Genomic DNA, 20,811 nt, shown 5'->3' on the forward strand with positions numbered 1-20,811 from the left:
GGTGTGCGCTGTGCCTGCGCCTGTGCTGTAGTCCTTCCTCTGCTCCGTCGTCCCGCGGGCGTCCCTCACCTTCCTCCTGGCATCCTTTACCTTCTTGCTCTAAAACCGCACTGGAATTCCCTTTAGTGAGAAGCTGTTGGAGTAAGCACTCCCTGCTTTCATCAGTTTTCACAAGCCTTTATTCTGCCTTGTTTTCGTATTCCACAGCCATGGGCTACCATGTTCCATATTTATCAAAAAAGGGTGAATTTTGTATCACGTTTTAACCTTCTATACACTTGCTGACCTCTGTCTTTGTTGAGCTATCCTGTTGGTTGCTAAGAGAGATGTGTTAAAATTTCCCACTGTGTTTACTAATTTTGTCACTTAAAAAATTCTGCTGGTAATTATATTTTATATTTTGAGGTTATGTTATTAGGTACATACACATTTAGAATGGTATTGTCTTCTTTTGTCATCGTATGCCACTTCTCTTTAATCTCTGGTAATGTTTCTTGTCTTAAAGTATTCTTTGGTATCAGTGTACCTAAACCAGCTTTCTTTTGGCAAGTGTTTGTACCCAGGGCAAATATTTTATGTGGGGTACTGTTTATAAAAATAATTTAAATTAAAAATATATGAGAAACCCATGGGTCTGTGTCAGGTATCATGATTTACCCATGAAGATTTAGAACAATGGACAGAGACGAGGGTTTATTCTCCAATCAGTGCACGTGAAGATGCTTGGTCACTGGGGGACACCATCTCTTCCTGCTCAGGTCCAGGAATCTTCTCTTTGTTATTTATTGCCAAATGCACCATTCCTGGCCAATTTCTTGTCTCTCAACAGGAGAAAAAGGTGGCAGTGCTGTTGTGACCCGCAGTGCGTGGCCCTGGGGGCCTGTGTGCCTGGACCAGCCCGGGTCCCTCGCCTCTGCGGTTTAACACTATGTGTGCTGCTTCCTGCACCATGACTCCAGAAACCACTGCATCAGTCCTGCCGCCTGTGAACACCGGCTTCCATGAGCCGCTCAAAGCTTGCACCCGGGCTTCCTTGACGGTGACCACACGTGCAAGTCTCCAGAGCACGCAGGGGATGGGCTGGGGTCTGTCACACTTCCAGAAACTGGGGACTTGTGATTTCTGTGCACTCTGGAAAACAATTTGCCATCATCTCTGAATATCACCTCTCTCCTCTCTTCTTTTTCTCTTCCCCACTTCTGGAACTGTTACTAGACACACATTAGCCGTTTCACTTTGTCCTCCACGTTTCCTCCCCCCAGTTTCACATCATCCAGGGATTTCTCACTGTGGTGTTTTCTGGGCGATTCCTTCCTCTCTCACTCATTTATCTCTTCAGCTCTGTCTAATCTGCTTTTTAATCCACACATTGTGTTTTAAATCTCAAACGCTGTGTTTTTCATTTCTGAAAGGTTTATTAAATCAGTTTAAAAATTCACCTAGTTGTCTTTTATGAGCTCTTATTTTTTTAGATGCAACTCATAAATTATTTTAAAATATTTTTAAAAGAGTGCACTGACATATTTAAATGTTATTTGAAGATGTCAAGCACGGCTATTTTATACTCCATGTCCTGTAATCCTATCACTCTTTGTCTTTTGGGGTGTGATGCTTCTGTTTTAATCTTTTCCCACAAACCTTCGTCCCCTTTGTCCTCCTGTGCGTCCTGCTTGGCGACGTCCCTTTGATGATCTTCTGTGGTGCGTGTCTGGGGACTGCCTTTACTATGTCCTCCTCGAGAGGGTTTGTATTCCTTACTGCCAGGTGCCTGGGGCCACCCCCATAGGAGGCCACTTCAAATACGTTTTTTTTCCATGTGGGATGGTCCGCGGGCGTAAATTATCCAGGGAGGCGTTTTCCACTGTCCGCTGGAAGCCAACGCACAGCCAGCGGGTTTCTGACCACCTCTGTTTGCAGGACCGTCTTCCTGGTTCACCCGGAGGAGGAGGCCCTCCTGGGCTCCCAGCTCCTCCTGGGAGTCTCGTAGGCAGCCTGTTCCCCACAGCGACAGCACAAGAGCGCGGGGGCACCTGGACACCCTGGGCGGTAAATGCCCAGGCCAGAGGACGGCTTCCGCGTAATCACGTTTCCATTTTGGGTTTTCTTGTCATTTTTAGCTTCTAGGAATCCCTCTACCTTTTCTTTTTTTTCCCAGTTCAACCCTGTTTCTCTTTTTTAAGTTGAAATCATACTTTTGTTTAAATGTTTCATGCTAGAAACTTTCGTCAAGACGCATCTCATTCGACACGTGTATGGATGAGTGCTGGTCTATACGTTCCTGGTTCCGAGAACACAACGCACGCTGTGTATAATTTAGAGAGTCCCTGTGCAGAGGGCCGGGGGTGACCAGATGACCTGGAAGCCCCAGCAAGTGCCCTGCCTCCTCCCCACCCCCCAGGGAGTCACTGTCACTGTCCCAGGGCGCCTGCAGCTGCTCCACCTGAAGCAGGAGGACAAGAGAGTGACAGGTGGCCCTTGGACAGGGCATGAGGTCGGGGACCCAGGTGTAGCTTCTCAGCAGCAGGTGGAGGGTGGGACCAGCGCACGGGTCACAGGGAGCCTCTGGGGGCTGTGTGGGAAGAGGAACAGGGAAAGTTAGAGGAGAAGGTGGGGCTCCCACAGTCAGAGAGGCAGAGGGCATCCTGGAAAGCCGGCCACTCTGGGGCTCAGAGCCGCTCCTTGGCTCAGGCCCTGGTCGCTGAGCTGACCTGCACCCCTGGCCCTCTGTGCCCCGGGCAGGTCCCCATGATGGTCAGAGGTGCCCTGATCAGGACCCCTGTGCAGTGCCCCACACCCAGGCGGTACACAACTCTACTGTTAAAATCAGCAAATGCGACATCGCTGCACTGGGCTGAGGACTGCTTTTGGGCCGAGGACTGCCTCCCCGATGCTGGGTTTTTCATTTGCGCAAATGGTCTTGGGCAGAAGTCGCAGCAGCTCCAGGGAAGTTCCCCACTCAGCCTCCTCCTGGCAGCGTTGCCAGTGCAGCCAGGCTTGTCACTTTGCGTGAATATTTAACGTTCAGAGATTCAAACAGTCACTCTGGTCAGAGGAAAATGGGGGTGGAGTGGTCGGAGGCTGAGGGAGGGTGGGTGCCACTGGTTAGACCCACACAGCTGGGCCGGCTCCCGGGGCACTGCCAGGCTCAGGCAGGTCTGGGTTCGGCAGGGCTGGGCCTTTCCCAGTGACAGCCTTGCAGGCACTCTCTCTCTTCTCCAAACCAGTCTGTCCATCTGAAATTTGTCTTGGTCTTGCTGATAGGAGAAAGCGCACTGGACTGGAATCCATGAGCCAGGATGCTGCTGGAGGGTCCTCGGGCGCCCAGGGCAGCAGCGGGGACTTGGTAAGGAGCACATGGCCTCCTGGGCTTTTGCAGCCCTTCCGTCCTTGTGCGGTGGGGTCTCCTCTCCCAGAAGCCGAGGCCGAGGCAGCATCCAGGAGGGTCTGGGGGCCCAGCCAGTGCTTGGTTCTGGAATGCACAAGTGTGTGTCTGGCTGAGCGGAAGGCACTCTCCTCTGGGAATGAAGAGCCTGGTCTGGGATGCTTCACCAGCTTGCCTCCTCCAGGGCTGTTTATCGTGTATCTTCTCTTATCTTACCTTATCTTATGCTTGCCTGTCTTATCTTATGGTCTTTGCCTTCTCCTCTGTGCTGAGAAAGGTGTCCCTTCTGAGGCATCTGAGACCCCAGAGGGCTGGCCACGGCTGGCCGGCCTGGTACCTGGCCCATGCATCCCAGGCAGTGGGTGGGGCTTGCAGAGTTCAGGGGCCAGTTTCTCTGGCTGGGAGCACAGAAAGGCTGTGGCACAACCACCACCTCGTGGTAGGAAGGTCCCTCAGCAACACCAGCTCCTTGGGCTCTTGCACGTTTCGTCTTGTTTGGGGATGGAGTTCAGAAACTCTTGCAGGTGTGTGTCACTAAGGTCCAAATGTGCGTGCCTCCCTAAAATCATAGGCTGAAAGCCTCCCCCCTCCCCATGTACTGTTGTCTGGAGGCAGGGCGAGATGGGAGATGGCCGGGTGACGAGCTTGTGGAAGTGGAGCCCCTGTGATGGGATTCGTGTCCTTATGAGTCCCAGGAGAGCTTGCTTTCTTCCTGCCCTCGGCGATGTGAGGACACAGCCGGCCTGGTACCTGGCCCTGGTACCTGGTACCTGTCCAAGAAGACAGCCGTCTGTGGACCAGAAAGCAGTTCCTCACCAGACACAGAATCTGCCGGCACCTTGATCTTGGATTCACCAGCCTCCAGAACTGTGGAAAGTAAAAGTTTGTTATACAAGCCACCGAGGCTATGATAACTTGGTTGTAGCAGGTGATGGACTGAGATGCCTTTTCTCTCTTCGAGCTACTGTGTTCCAGGCAGTGGCGACACAGCCCTAGCATGGGGGCTGAGGAGCAGCTACACGCTGCCAGACAGAGAAACGAGGTGAAACTGGGACACGTGTACTCTATCGATATCAATGGTACCCTCCCCAGGGGGTTCCACGCGCAAATGTCCCCAGATGGTCCCCCTCACTTTGCCCCTTCGGATCACTGCTAAGTTGATGTGACTCACCTCCAGCTTCCACTGCGGGAAACTGAGACTATGAAGGTGGCGGGACTTGTCCAGAATCACGCAGCCACTCAGGACACACAGAGCCCAGACTGTGTGTTAAACACTGGCTTGATCCAAACCCGTGTCACATGTGGACGACTGAGGCCCAGGGACGTCAGGAATTTGGCCAGCGGGTGCCGGGGATAGGAGGGACAGAATCCTTGTGAGCTGCCTGCCAGGGCTTGGACGCTGCGCCATGGGGACCTCTGCCCCCAACCACTTACAGACATCCTGTGGAATGGCTTGTGTGCAGGGAAACGGCTGCCCTTTGCGGAGCCATCCCGCCCTGTGTGACCTCCTGGTCACTCTGGGAAGCTCGGAGAAGGCTGTTGAGCAGCAAGGTGGCCCCGCTGTCCTTCCACCAGTGTCCCAATGAAAACCTCACTCCTCGGCCCCCTGGTTTCATGCACGCACCTCTATTTTACTACTTAGCTCCTTAAATAATCAAAAGTTTTGCCCTGTCTCATTCTGAACATGGAAAGAGGTCAGAAGTTGGAAGCCCCAGAGATTGGTCCCAAAGCAAGTCTATTTCAATATATTTATTAATGAGTTGGAAGAGTCAGAAAAAAAGGTTAAGTGGCAGATTTTGCTGAATGCCCAGAATTATTTAAATTAACAGTTCAGGGAAGAGAAAACCCAGACTATCTTTTGTGAAATTTTCTTTTTTTTCTCACCCTAAGAACATTTTATCAAGGTGAAAATTATGAAGACAATCAGCATCTCTGCTGGGCATCTCCTCCTTTCCTGCCGCTGAGATGCGACTCACCGCTGAGGGCAGAGACTCTGGACTTGAAGGCTTATGCTCACTGGTTCAGAGCTGTCACCTTTCCAGGAGACGTGCTACTCGGTGAGATCAAAGATTGCAGAGAGTAGCTGCTGGGCCGGACCCTGACCACGGGAAGGGACACGTGCGAACAGCTACGAGGTCAAGGACAGACGCGTCACCCTGGCCTGAGCACGACAGCTGGTGACTGGTCTGTTGAAGGGCCCCACTTCCACCCTCTCAGCACGCTGAGCACCAGCAGGTGGCTCACACGGCAGGCTGCAAGCAGACGTGGCTGGCCACCTCGCCCAGTGAACCTGCACGGTGGGCCTGGCATCCCGGCCGCTGGGATGCTGCTCTCCGGCAGGGGAAGGGTGTTGCTGTCTTCAGCATTCTGGTCGGCTCTGCTGCTGGGAATGGCACGGACCGTCCTCTCCCCAGGAATCTTGTTCTTCTGGTGCCTCTAAAGAGATGTGCTCCGGGCTATGTCATGAATTCAGGCCCCGTACTCTGGAGTCGGTGCTAATTTGAACCTGGTTGAAACTGCAAAGTGTAGCCCTGTACAGAGGAGGCTGATTTGCTGGAGAAGGCAAAAGGATGCTTTTAGGGCACTAATTGCCGAAGCACCTGACCTGCTGGAAGCCGGCACAGTGGGGCTTCCCATGCCTCCCGTTATCTCGTGCTCCTGGTTACGCCCCCAAAGGGTAAGACTGTGTTAAAAACGCAGTCTTACCCTTTGGGTAAGATAACCTGCATTCTTTCCCAGTTCAGACCAAGGCCCAAGCTGCTTCTCCTCCTGAATTATTTCCAATCAGCGGGGCTGTTGCAACACATTTCCCAATCATGGCCCCTCTAATGTGTCAGCGTGCGGCCCGGCCACAGTGTAATTAAGCTGAGTGACGGCCGTGTGTGTCCTCCACGGGGACATGGATGACGGGAGTTCCCGCCCCCTTCTCTGCCCCAGTTTGGAAATCTGGGGACAAGCGCTTTATGTGGACAGATTGGAGCAGGGTTGACACACCGCCTTCGTCTAGGGTGAGATCAGTGTGCACAGACAGGACACCATAAAACTACACACAAGCACAAATGTGTGTGTCCAAACAGGAAGTTTGGGTGCTTTCTGACCCGCAAAAGGCCTACTTAGCATGTGTCATGATGGCTCTCGAGTTGCCTGGTCTGGCTCTGTACAGAAAATGCAAGTGATTTCGTATCTCCAGACCCCACAAGTCCCGCCAGCTGACGTGTGTGCCAAGGGGAAGGCTGACGGTGTGTGAGAACGTGCCCGCCACGTGTCTCCCCGTGCCGCCTTGCCTGGGTGCCTGAAAGTCATGCTCTGATGAGATTAAAGGCCCCCTGCCCGCTCCTCCAGCAGGAGTCCCCAGACAGCCCTGGGACAGGAAAGGGTGCAGGAATGGACCAGGGGCAGAGGGCGGGGGCAGCAGGACCCCCAATACTGCCAGAAGCCTGTGCTGGGAGTGCCCACCTGGCCGCTTGGTCTCTGGCCCCCCTACTTTCTCACATATGCCCGGGTCTAAAGAGCAGAAAGAATGGGTGGGAGGTGGGGTGGCCTCAGAGAGGATGCTGGCCAGGCCCTCTCCCACCGTTGGCTCTCTGGACACAGGGAACCAAGTGTGAGCGGGGCCCACTGCTCTTTGAGGTCACCTGTTTGGGGTTGTCACCACACCCCAGACTCTAAGCTGCATGGGGGCCTCTGTCTCCTCACCGTCATTCTCTAGAGCACGGCACCCAGGCTGCCTTGGTGTGGGTCCCTGGAAGCTGCCTCTCTAGGTGGACACATCCTGTGCCTGGCTGGACCCCAGCCCCTCTTCTTCCCCTGGCTGGATGCCCTCATGCAGGACAGAACCTGCAAAACCCTGGCTGCGTTATCTGTTAGATGGGGCATGGTCAGACAGCCGACCTGTCTTGGCACCCACTAGGGGCTCCGTAACGATAGCGGGCTGGGGCTTCACTCTAGCACGAGGAGTCTTCTGTTCTCGTCACTGGACACTCTTAGTTTCTTACTAGGTGCTGTGGAGAGAAGAGGGGTGGTTCCTGCCGTCTAGGGCCCCACTGAGCTGACCCAAGATCCGTGTGGACCTTGGGAAGTGCTCTGTGGAGGGCAGTGGCTGCGGGCACAGGGAGGGGGTGCCTCTGCCTTGTTCTGAGCATCCCTCAATAACTGCCTGGGGTGTCTGGTTTCCAAGTGCTTCACTGTGCCTGACACAGTGTCTGTGCACTCTGGTATCTGGGACACTTTACACATCACTGAGATGGCTGGATAGACGGGAAGTGAGGTGGGTAGATGGGTGGGTCCTTGTAACTACAAGATGGACAGCCTGCTGAAGGGGGCACGCTGCCACCCCACGTCAGCTACTGATTCCCACTCGGGACAGACTCACCTCCACTCCTGCACGCCCTCCGCACGCTGTCTGCTCTGCTGCGGATAACGGGCTTCCTCTAGGCATTTTCAATAACGTGGTGAATCACTCATGCTATGATGCTGAGTGAAAAGTGAGGTTTAAAACTGTTTATGATAAAATGCAATTTAATATAAAATGCAATAAGATAAGATGCTATAATATATGCTATACATATATTACCACAAGTAATATATATACAATATATATTATCATGCTATATAGAGAGAGATGAGTAGAAAAAAACGCTATGGAGGGGACGTCAACAAAAGGTCCATATTCCTTTTCCCCGGGTGAGTTTGATTCATGATGCTTTTCTACATTTTCCAGATATTCTGGAGGGCCACACTCATAATAAAGACAATAATAACACCCTTTAACAAACAGAGTGGTTTTGTGCTACCACCTGCCTCAGTTTGCCTCCATGTTTCCCAGAGAGCTTCACTCCCCATCGAGGGACCCCCTGACGGCCTCTCCTCTCCTGCTCTGTGCTCGCCTGGGGTGACCCCGTCCACATCTCCGACCTCAGCCACTGTGGACAGCTGTCCTCCGCCGTTCTTGTGCTAATTCCAGTTCTGTGTCTCCATCCGAGACCTTGCTCCTGACTCCAGGCTGACTTTCCAACCGTGACATGGATGGACCTTTACGGGTTCCCTTGGAGCCTCCCAAGCCGTCCCGCCCAGAGCAGCCTCTCTTCTGTCCTGCTCACCCCCAAAGGCTCCTCACCCCTGGGGAGGGATGCTGGCTGCAGCCTTTGGAGTTTAGCAGGACTTCCCGCTCCCTGTCACTCCACACTGAGTCAGGTATCAGACCGCCGACTCCTCCTCCTGAAGACGCCAGCCTCCCGAGGCGGTGACTTGCGTTCGTGGCTTTCATCCAGGCCTCATCATATCACAGCTGGTGAGTCTTCAGCAGGGAAGGACCCAGTCGGACCAGCGCTTGTTTTGGAGAGATGTTCTGGTGGGTGAGCGGGGGGGTGGGGCAGGGCGCTGCTGAGGTGACATCTTAGTTCTCCACCCCCTGGCCCCTCCACCCCTGCCTGCCCCATTGCCCTGGGGAGTGTTTTAACTCTGCAGGCCTGGAGAAGGCACCTTCAAATTCTCGCTCTCTTTCTTTTGAGGTAGGGTTTCTATTATATTTTACTTAGAAAGAGTAACAAAAACAAACTTGAAAAAAAATCCTTCTACAAGCTGCAAAATCTTACTTCATTGATTTCTCCCTAACACCCAACATTCTTTTTCCCAGAAAGGCAATAAACAACTCAGGACTCATTAGCATATGTGGATAATTCACACGTTTCTCATGCTGTGGATCTGCTCTTTCTTCATCTGTCACAGATTAGCTGGAAATTTCTGCTGGTTTTGCCTGAACAATACAGACAGACTTCAGGTTGTTTCTATCGGTTAGGAGAACTTGAGACTAGACTGTGTGTAAAATCCACCGCAAGGAGAATTTCTCACTGATTTTTTTACAGGGAGATAAAGGGCCTGAGTTTATGGGGTGCCAGCCCAGGGCTGACCCCCTGGGGGCGCTGACAGGTAAGTACACCTGCCCACCAGCGGCACAGGTCTACCTGGCATGGAGCCCCTACCCACAGCTGGGAGAGCCCCTGATTTCTGATCCTCAGGGAGAACAAGTCTTCCTGCTTTAAAAGAGTTCTCCTAAGTACCCATTGCAATGAGAGCATCTACCAGGGGGGTTTCTCCTGTTCACGGGAGTGTCCGGCTGTTCCTGGATTGAGTGGGGTGTGTGGGGAAAACCTTGAGGCGAAGGTGACTGAAACAAGAGCCGGAAGTAGGGGATAAGCCCATCTCTTGGCCCTCTGCCCTGTCACGTCAATTAATTAGTGAAAATCACTCTGCATCTGTGTCGTCCTCTGCCGTGCCCCGAGCACAGCAAGGTAGGGAAAGGGGTTCAAAATGCTGTGACAAATGAACACAGTCAAGCCCATGGCAGGAAGCAGCAAAGGAGTCTGGGGCCGCTTTGAGGTCCTTTGAATGAACACACTTGTGATTTCGCAGCTCTTGTTCAGAGCTGAGCAGTGGCCCAGCGCAGCCTGTGCTCGGGGCACCGGAAAGCCCGGAGAGGGAATGAATGTTGCCAGTTGACAAAAGCTGACTTTAGCAGAACCATTCCAAGGACAGGGCTGTGTGGGAATGCATGAGATTCCCCCCAAAGTGCCTGCTGAAGCACTCCCCGATCACAGCTAAACCCTGCTTCCTGGGAGTGTGGGGTTTGTGCACCTTGCACTTGCTTTTGCTGAGAGCGGCGTGCAAGCCAGGCACTACTGAGGCAGGAGACAGGTGGGCCCCCAGGGCAAAGGGTCTGAGTCTGTTCCCTGTCAACCCGTACTCCCAGACGGGAATAACAGGACAATTGGGAGAGGAGGATGGACCCTGCCTAGATAGAAGATGAGACCACATACTCCTCATTCTCGAAGTCAGGAGACCTCCCCAGACCACACATGCACAGAAAGCCTCCTTGGAGGTCAAAAGGGGAGTGATGAGAAGTGGCCAAACCTACCCATAGGCCTCTTCCGTGGAATCCATCTTGGCTAAGACATGCGTGTGCACACGTGGGAAAACGCTGAGATACACCAAATATGGACTCTGAACCAGGCAAATCAAAATGACTGGTCCAAGGAAACACGGAGGAAATGCCCCACAAAGGTCATTCAAACTGCCACGAGGGCGTGACTCTCTCTCAGAGCCCTCCTGTGTGTCTATCCACACATACTCTTTTCTTTTCCTAATAAATACTTTACCTGTTTCACTACTTTCTGTCTTTGTGGAAATTCTTTTCTGCAAAGCCCTAGGGCCAGAGCCTTGTCACTGACCACTGGGATTTGGTGATCTCACTGCGGCGACCGGACCTCAATCACTGGCCAGGAACCGAAACCCTGCTTCAAACTGCTGCAGGCCGAGGCCACCTGAGATCATTGCCAGCCTCCAGACAATGGAGAAGGGATGAATAACTCCTATTCAAACAGGACCCTTTAAGGGGTCCACATTTGCCTGCCCAAAGGCACCTGACCCAATTCCTTAGTCTGGCTGTGGCCACCAAGATCAAGAGGTTTATAGCAGGAGTGTGTCTGCATAGAAATATATGTGCACGAATGAAGGGCTTAAGCAGAATAGTAACAGGCTTCTAATCTGCAGAGCTTTCTGACTGTAGGTGAGAAAAAACAAATCTTGCCAGGGCTTTTGCATCAAAGAGAGAGAGGAACTTGCTAATTGAAAAATGGTTTGCATGGAGGAAAACATAGAGACGCCAGCTATATAAATTAGCATATGCCTGGATCTAAAAGACATCATGCCAGGCCAGGAGGAAATTAAGCAAATTAGGAGAAGGAGGAAACAACCCTAGAAGCAAATTGAAAGCACTCTGGTGCCTTAGTTCATCTCAGGAGGGAGGTCGGTGGACCAGTCCAGAGGTGAGGACAGTGTGGGTTTGGAGAGTCCCAGGTGTGCCTGTGGGTGTACCTGGGTGGGTGCATGCTCTCCTGCCCAGGTCAGGGTGGGCTTTTCATACAAACTCTTAAAAGTATGCTTCATAATACCTTCCTCCTGCTTTAGACGGCAGGAAGGCCCTTCACCAAATGCTCCTAAGAAACACTAGGCTTGCACTGTTGACTGCGGTGGGGTTTCTCCAGCGTAGAGACCTAAGGAGTTCAGTAACACGTGGAAGTCTCCATCCAGCTCTCCGCACGAACTGCCCAGAGCTGGGCTTGGTCTCAGAGCCGGGGCATCGCAGGGAGAGACGGCGCAGGACCGGGTCTGCGGCTCGAGAGGGCAGCCTGGAGGCCACTGCGTGTGAGCAGCACGGGGCCCGGCGCCGCCCCAGCTGGCCGAGCGGGGTCCTCGCCGGAGGGCTGGTCCTCGGCCTTAGGCAGCTCAGGTTGCACTGCAGAGGCCGTGTGCGGCGGGTGAAGGAGGAGCACGATTCTGGGCCCGGGAGAATCCGGGACCAGTTCACAGTGGGCAGTCCCAGCGACAACCCGATGTCCTGTGCAAAGGCCCGGAGACGACCTGCCCGGAGTGCGGGGCGTGGGGAAGGGGCCGCCAGGGCAGAGGACCCGCTGGGGGCTTAGGAAAGTGTTTGGCAGATTTTCCAGAGAGAGAGAGAAAAATCTACTCGTCCCCAGGGGCAATCGGTGCCCGCGTGGCGTCGGGGGCTGCCGGCAGCATCCCCTCGGGGCCCTCCGCCCGTGGCCGGGCTTAAGCCAGGCAGAGAGCAGCCCGCGCGCAGTCCCCGCCCGCGCGCCCAGCACCGCCGGCGACGGGACGTGCGCGGCTCCAGCGCCGCCACCGTGGCCTCCGCTCGCGGCTGCTGGTGGACCCGGGCTCCCGGCCTGGCCGTGCGCACCCTCCCCGGCGTGCGCTCCGTCCGCGAGAGCCGGCGGCCTCCTGCGGCCGAACGCGAGCCCCGGGCGCGATCCGCGGGATCCCGGCCCGGCGCGCCCTCAGCGCCCCGCACCCCGCCGCCGCGGGTGTCCAGGCGCGCGTGCCGGCCGGAGCCCGGAACCGGGGGACGCTGAGAGCCCGGGCCCGGCCCGGGGGGCGGCGGCGGCGGCTGCGGCGCGGGCGGCCGCGCTCGGAGAGCAGGAGGAGGGGCTCCCCGCGCGGGGCAGGGGCGGAGCGAGCGGCCGCGCCGCGGAACCAAGTGAGTTCGCTCCGGAGCCCGCGCCGCCGCCGGCCCGCACCTCGGGCGCCCGCCGCCCCCGCCGCCGCCGCCGCCGCCGCCGCCGCGCGCGCGGGGATGTAGGATGCTGGGGGGCGCCAGGCTCCAGCGGCGGCGGCGGCAGCTGCGGCGGCAGCAGCAGCAGCAGCAGCCCCGGCGGCGGCAGCCCCTTCTCTGGCCGATGAACGCAGACCCGCCGCCGCCGCCGCCGCCGCCCTGGGTCTGGATGGTCCCCGGCTCGGCCGCGCTGCTGCGGCTGGGCGCCGGGGTCGCGCCCCCGCCCGTGCTGCTCGCCTCGGCCCAGCCCCCCGCCGCCGCGCTGCTCCCGGGGCCGCCCGGCTGGCGCGCCCCGGGCGAGCCCCTGCTGCCGCCGCCGCCGCTGCCCTCCGCGCCAGACCACGCCGCCGCGCACCGCTACCCCTGGCTCCACGGGCAGGTAACGTGGCCCCCGGCCCCCGGCCCCCGGCCCCGGCCTGGGTCGCCGGCCCCCCCACCCCCACCCCCACCCCCGCCCCCGCCCCCGGCGCGGCGCCCGCCCCGCTCGGGCGGCTCCGGCCCCGCGACTCGCGCTCCCGCCCCCCGCGTGGTCCCGGCTCCCTGGCGCATCGGGGCGCAGCCCGGCAGCCGTGCCTCGGCAACAAAGTTGCTGCTCCGCCGTCCCGTTCTGCCTCCCGGCCGCGCCGCCGCGCGTCTCCGCGGCGCCCGGACACGCGGACACCCGGACGCCCGGACCCCGCGGCCGGAGCGGGCGCCGCGGGGGCCGCAACTTTGGCCGGAGCCGCGGCCGCTGTCCGGCGCGCGGTGCTGAAGGGGCCGCCTCCAGAGCTCGGCGCGGCGGCTGCGGGCCGTGGCCGGCTTACCCCGCAGAAGTTAGCACGCTCAGGGTCTCTGCCGGGCTTGAAAAGCGAGCTGGGAATCGATAGCTATTTCTGATTCGGATCTAGTTGGGTTTTTTTTTTCTTTTCTTTTTTTTTTCCGTTTGAAATAGACTCAGGACAATGCTTAAGAAAATTCAAGCCAATGGCAGCCTGCAGGGAAATCCTGGCTTTCGTTCTGAGAAACGTTTCGGGTGGTTTCCACTCCCACCCTAGGTCTGCCTGGGTCCTCCAGGTGAGCGAGTGGCATATTGCACTTCAGAGGAGTTTGGCGTTTAAAGCATGGAATTAAAAAGAAAAAGTGACTGTACCTTTGATTAATGGTGCAACAGAGCAAGGCAAGCTGGTTTTGGCAAGAGCCGTTGTTTGCTATCTAACTCTGCAGATTCATTTAAGTCAGAGAATAACATGTATCTTATTCCAATGACTGCCCGAATTAGCATATTCAAATGAGTGGATGTTAGAATACCCCACATAATTAATTTAATTCCAATATTATACTGTGGGCTCTTCTAAAAGATGCTGTTAACGCTTCCTAAATAGGTCTTTACGTGTAATAATACATCACATATGTGGTGCTGGATGTGGTATTTTGATATGTGAGGCAGTTCATATTGGGTTTTTTTTTGAATAAGCGTTAGTAGCCTTTTTGATATTTTGAAGGGGCTGTCATATCCGAGTGCTACCGCTAGAGGTATATAATGTCAGGGAACTACATTTTTTTTTCCTGTATAGAAAACTGCATTTTTTTTCCTTGTGTAAATTTAAAACCAAAAATCTCCCCAAAACTTAGTATCAATCTTGAAAATATTTTGTGCTACCATATTTTCTGTTAAAGAACTATTTAAATGAGAAGAGCATTTTCACATAACAGGAAGTTCAGAAATGCTTTTCTGGTTTTAAAACAAATCCACATTGAAGTGTTCCATATCATCGAGCAATGATCTTGTTCTCCACTGATAAAGACCCAGTTAAGTTAACGAGAGAGGCTGCCTCCCAAAGTGTCTGCCTCTTTCAACACTTGCTGTTTGATTCTTCAGTTATGTGATGGGCTCACTTATGTTTTCTTTGCCTTGGCGTCTATTTGCATTTGTGAACCTTGGGAAACTTCGAATCTTAACCTCTTATTTTGAAAATATTACTTGTGCCTGTTTTTACAGTGAAGAATATAATTCCTGTACAATGTTATCTGGAAAAGAATGTCATAAAATATAGCTCTCTGTCGGCTTATGAGAAGAATTCGAGAATCATAAAAGGAATACCCAGCATTTCACCTCCCATTGTGGTTTCTCATGTCCCCAGGGCAGAATTCCATTTCTTACCACGTTCTCATGGGTTTGTGCTGAGAGGTTCTTTCTTAGTATTACGGAATGCAGTGTTGTGAATGCATCGTGATGATTTGGATACCAAAGTTCTTTACCCATTTTTAGAATTCTGGAATATTTAAAGGTTTTTTTGGACTGGGAAAAAGGAAATTTTCCTCATAATCAAATACATGCATTTTAAAATGCCCTTTTAAGGCAGCTATCCCAGCATCTTTTGGTACGAGGCGGAGTTGATTTGATGTAGGCTGAAGAGCACGCCCTTCTCTTTTCTTGGGTTTCAGTGGCTGTTTGGTGGTCATTCTCCATCGATCGGACTGTCCCCCTCTTCCACTGTGGAACTGGTGCCCATTTTCCCACATGTCTGCCCGTCCGCTCTTCCACTTCCCGTTGGGAAAAGTTGGATAGACAAAAGGATGCCTAACTGTAAGGTAAAAATGCAGCTAATTTGATTGTATAAATGGGCTATTAATTATAAAGTTGTTGGCTATTTCCGTAACAGAAATCACTGTGTATTTCTAGTTTGTCATTGCAATAGATCAACCATCTAGGTCTAGAGAGAAATCTTTTTAGAATAAGATTGGTCTGTTCAAAAGCACCAGTAGATGGTGGTGGTGGGGGATTTCGTTTTAGCTTAAACTATTTGGATTCCATAGGATAATATAAAATTTCTACTTCTGAATGGGAATCTACTTTTTGGATTTTTCACTTTTTAAATCCATAACCATTGTTCAGAATCTAGCCTTAAACCTTATATGACCCAAGTGTACGTTTTAAAAGCAACTTTTCCTTGCTGTTATTGCTTTGAGTGTTCCTTTTTCTGATGGTTTATCTTGGCTTTTGAGTTCAAATATACTGGCTGCACTTAGTTTACCTAAAAACCAATAGGAAGTAGTTCTACAACACACTGCTTACCTGCCTGGGGTGATTCTATAATCTGTTAACTGGCTACTGGGATGAACTAAGCAAGTCCATAGCTGAAGACCAGCCCAGGAGACTTAACTAGGTGATTGGTGTCAGAGCCCTGGGGATCTTCAGATTTCAAGATAGTGCTTTTATAGAGTCTCCATGCATAGAACCGCCGATATTCAAAGTAAGACAAGTGTTTTAGTCTTCAGCTTTTGTTTTGTGCATGGTCTTAAATGCTATGCTTGCTTTCTCTTTGGACAGATCTTTTTTAATAATTCCTTTGCTCTGGACTCAACGTGGATATATCCTGAGGAATCAAGATTGTTCCACGGGCATGAAAAGCCTCAACTGTTGGCAAATCAAGTAGCCGTGTCTCTGTCCAGGCCAGCTCCTGCCCCCAGGCCTCTTCCCACAGTGGTGTTAGCACCTCAGCCTATACCAGGTTGGTGCCCAAACAGCTGTGACAGCGTGCGCTTGCTTTCCTGTTTGTTTGCTTGCTGTAGCTGGAAATCAGCTTTAGGTATGCAAACCACATGTGCCATTTTAATGAAACCATTCTTTCAAATTCTTTCAGTAAGATACAATTTCTTTTCCATGGGCATGATCCCTTTTCGTATGGAAACTGAGTTTGGGGTAGCTCATTCGCTGTGTTTTTGGAGTGTGGACTCTGTTTTAAGGTGAAGAGATGGCTGAGGGGACTTGTACAGAATCCTATCTTTGGTGCTCCGTTTTTAGAATTGGACCCGATCTCCTGCTGATAGCTCTTTAGTAGGGGCCCTAACTGATTAGGCAGCTCATTTAAAAGGTGTTCCTTATGTGGGGTGAGGTGCATCGCTCCCTGGTCCGCAGGACACGGACACATGTAAGATTTTTGTGAGTTTTGCCTTCACGAATTTGGGGTGAGATTGGCGATGGTCTATAAAAGTGAGCTGTTTGGAAGATGGATTTTGTTCTATCTTTGGAGTCTGGTGACCTGAAAGAACATCAGTCCTGAAACAGACTCCCTTGAAATAATCCCTGGTTGAAAGATGGCATAAACCTATATAGTAACAGGAGAATAAAATCATCTCATGAATTTTTAAATTGATTTTTAAAATCACCTTAACATATGATCATATTACAAAAGCAAATGTTGCCCATGCCCAAATTATCTCTCAACACCTTCCATTACGGAATATTTTATGACTTCAGAATTATATTATCTTCCTTGTAATTTCCTGCCTACCAAGATTGTCTCAATATGTAGCTCTAAAATGTAGTGATAAGGACATGTATCTGTGGAGAGTTCAGTGCTGGTTTAGGAGATGTATTTATTTTCCTCTCTCTTTTTCTACCTTATGTATTTGCTATGGGACCTGTTTGGTAATAAGTCAGAAAGAACACAACTATTTGTGTTTTTTTAATACGGCTTAACGATTCTTGACTGAAACTTGCCTTCTGTCCTTGTAATTCTCTATTGCTGTGTTATTAAAATCTGAATAAGCATCATACATACATACACTTATAAACATCTTACGCTAAGATAATCACTTTTCCTTTTTAATTGAATGATGACAAAAGATCAGGTAGCACGTATTTTACGGTACTGCAGGGCTTTAGATGTCTTTTTTGGTATATGAAAGGATAGTATTTTACTTTCCTAATGCATTGGCAATGCTGTCACCAAAATAATCAGCAGGTTTAGTTTAAGAAATAGTGAAATTAGTTTACCTGTTCCAACAAAAGCTCTTGGTAACCTTTTCTCCTGCCAACTCACTCTTGAATATCATGTAGACATTTGCATTATACCTCTAATCTCTTAGAAAACTCATCCTGTGGACATGCTAGCTACCTATTTAGTTGAAGAAGCTCACGGCAAATTATCACAGCTTTTCTCTCACGTGGATATTTTCACTGGCCATTGTGTGGCACCTGTTTCATACTTAAAGCATATTGTGTTAATTTCACCTTTTGACTTTTGACTAAACTATTTTAAAGGACAAAATAAAATATCTTACTAACATGATTGATCATAGAATAACTGTCCACACCATCTACCATTTGTCAAATCTCTGTGTTTATTCTTCCTTGGATTTTATTTTTTTTATTTTTTGGACTCATGAACCATAAGAATATAGCACGGCGGCTTTACTTATCTTTTGGAGAATAATGTATCTATGCTCAGATGTATTTTACTAACAGTCAAATGCGCTTGAGGTGAAATTTCTGAACTGCTTCATGAAAATTTTGATTTTTTTAATGCATTTCAGATTCTTAGAAATTACCATTTCGGAAACATATATTAAATGACCCTTAGTCCAAAGAACACTTTTAGGGGCTTGTTTATATGTTACTCACTGTTTAACTGAGAATTTGGTAGGAGTAGCAAGTAAAGGTGGAAGGAAGGGTGAGCTCCCACTCATTAAAAGTTAAGATGCACTGTTTCAATTTACTGTAATTAACAAGAAAAATATATCCTCATTAGAAGATTTTACGTGTAAATTTTAGATATGTTGTTAAAAGTTGTTACCATTGCTATTAAATTTTATATCTTGCTATAAATTGATAAATTTAAATATTGTACTGCTTTATATTATATAAAGTTATAATTTATGAATATAAATCTTTCTATACAGTATATCAATATACAATGTATGAATATATTATGCAATTGATATTTTAAGTTGCCCTGTCTTGCAAATTGTTACATTCAGAAGTAAATGGCCTTGCACTCTTAGACATATTGTATTGATCCCCTTTCAATTCATCAGTGAAGCGTTATCAGGCCTCCAGGAGAACCAGGCTCGCCTCACGTTACACAGGCCAGCGAGCTCAGCGCACTTTCCTTCCTGGGGTGGACGGGACGTGTGTGTCATAGTTGTTCTTGACGATGGCAGTGTGTACCATGAGCTCAAGTGATGTGACACTAGAAAGTGGTTGTGTTTGAGAAGCATGTGGTTTGTCGAACTGAGTTAGAGGTCGGGATGGGTAGAGACATCGGGTGGGTGACCTCGGAGGCTCACGTTAACATCACACCCCTCCTGATCTATGGCTCGTTAAGGGGTAACTGTACTGCAAAAGTGTCTCCTATGATATTAGCGCAACTTGAACGGATTTGAGTAAGTCATCTAAAATTTAATAAGTATTTTGAAGGTCTTAACTCTTGAGGTATGCTGCACTCACTAATGTTGACGGTAAAGGTGGTGAGTTTCCGTCATCCTCGACATGAAGAAAGCCTGCTGGCCCCTTAGCAGCATAGAACTGAAGGTCCGTCACGTCCCCACCTTCATTCACCAGAGGCGCCCCCTGCCCGGCAGGCAGTGCAGTGCGGGCTCTGCAAGGTGCCCTCGCCGCTCACGCTCTCCTGGGGGACGTGCAGTCCGTAGACCGTCACCCAGCGCGGCAGTCCCGGGGGCTCTCTGTCGGCGTCAGAGAGTGTCTCAGGAGGGTCATCAGGGAAGGTCTCCGGGGGACGACCTCCCTGAAACACAGCACAAAGGTCAGCAGAGCTTGACCCGGGCAGGAGAGGGAGCGGAGGAGAGGGACACGCAGAGTCACAAACTCGTGAGAACTGTTTCATCAGGTGATGACCAGCGGCCGAGCAGCCTAAACCAAGGAGGAGGGGATGGCGGGACAGGGCGGGGTGGCCCAGCTCGGGGCTTCTCTGTGCAAGACGCATCCCTTTACCCCGCGGGACCTGTGCTGTACGTCCTGGGCTCTCTCCAGTGTGTCCTGGGATGTTCCATCATTCTTCAGCTTGGGAGCCATGGTCTCTTCAGGAAAGTGTAAACGCGTCCTCAGGAAGCAGAGCAGGTGGAGCGGGCAGAGTCTTCTCACCGAAAAATAAATGCAAGCCTGCAAGAGATATGCAAAGTTACAACTGTACTAGAAACTAAAGTCTCCAGTGAATATTTTAGTGGCTTTTTAAGGAATTCCCCCTAATCACAGTGTGAAGGGGTTGAACTGAGAAATAAGCTGGGACGCATTCATTCCCAGTCCTCAGAGGTCAATGCAGGAGAGGCGAGGAAGCGTGAGGACACGGCACCCCTCCCCCTGGGAAGTCTCTGCACTTAAGACAAGGCCCCATCGCTTTGTCTCTCCTGTCAGCGTCTCCCTTCTCCTGTGCAGTGCCGAGTCCCTCTTCTTCCCGGGAGAAATGGGCTTCATCGCTTCTCAGGATATGAGGTTTGCCGCAAGCGCAGGTGGGAGCAGGGCCAGCGTGGAAACTGGGCTTCCAAGAGTCTCTGTTCTTCACTTCTAAAAGTAAGAACCTCAGAGTCTTTCAGGCTATTCAGAAACACAGTCACTTAGTTTCAGAGTATCAAGCAGGAGAACAGTTAACTCAGCTTCTGTCCAGTAAGGACACATGACATAATAGTTTGCTGGAAACTGGAGATTTGCCCAAAAGTTGTCCATCTCATCTTGCCCTTCGGCTGAAGATCAAAGAGCCTGATTCTACCAATATCCTGTTGGAGAAAAATACTAACTGTGTCATTCAAAGATGACTAGAGAGAGAGGGAGGGAAAATGGAAGATGAGGTGGGGCACCAGAAACTACTCTGCTTCATGAAAAATTCATTTACTCAAAAGATGCGGAAGAAAGACAGATCTGGGAAAACGTTTTTGCACGGGAACTTGTAAACATTTTGTATAAATCAACTTTTGTTTACCTCAATAGGAACAAAAGAACTTTGTAGAAAAGCAATAAAAGAAAAATCGAAAGGGAGCTGGTGGAAGCATGAAGTCACGTGGGAAGGTGGTTTGAATCAGCTGATAGGAGACCACATAGAAGGATTCTCAAGCATGCATAGCTGTGACAGTGAACAAAGAGATGGTAATCCTGAGGTGATATGTGAGACGGAAAGCAAAGGACACCTCAGTGTTGATTTGAACTTAAAAAATGAATGCAATGCGGCAGACGTATGAATCGTGGCAAAGTCATATATCTTACTCACTGTCTCCTGGTGGAGTTTACAAATGGGAGAGCCACTCCTTACAGGAACCCACATGTGGGCACAGCTTCAGGTCAATGTACAGCGCTAGATGTGATCACCTGATGGGGAAAACCTTAGAGAATTAGGAGGAAAAAATGTTTGTAATCAAAGAAATAAATGCCCAGCAAGAAAGGCATCCATATGTCCACGTGCGTAAGCCAGGAAGAGACATTCTTAAACAACCGGTGGATCGACTTTTTTGTGTCTGACCTTCTCACCTCAAGTTCTACTTTGTCTCACATGAAAGCTGCTGCCACTCTACATTTCTATTTTATCTTATT

The 20,811-nt window shown here is 51.0% G+C and overlaps 1 protein-coding gene across 1 annotated transcript in view; it reads left to right on the top strand.

Moving 5' to 3' along the window:
• The first annotated feature begins 12,537 nt into the window (after positions 1 to 12,537).
• Positions 12,538 to 20,811, top strand: part of TCERG1L (transcription elongation regulator 1 like) — a 187,285-nt gene continuing 179,011 nt past the window's right edge. Inside the window, exons 1-3 of the mRNA XM_057737160.1 lie at positions 12,538 to 12,888; positions 14,934 to 15,080; positions 15,820 to 16,000. Of these exons, the coding sequence (XP_057593143.1) occupies positions 12,538 to 12,888; positions 14,934 to 15,080; positions 15,820 to 16,000 (679 nt within the window). The remainder of the gene's footprint in view (positions 12,889 to 14,933; positions 15,081 to 15,819; positions 16,001 to 20,811) is intronic.

This window comes from Hippopotamus amphibius, chromosome 5, assembly GCF_030028045.1.
Source record: "Hippopotamus amphibius kiboko isolate mHipAmp2 chromosome 5, mHipAmp2.hap2, whole genome shotgun sequence".
In the NCBI taxonomy this organism is placed as follows: domain Eukaryota; kingdom Metazoa; phylum Chordata; class Mammalia; order Artiodactyla; family Hippopotamidae; genus Hippopotamus; species Hippopotamus amphibius.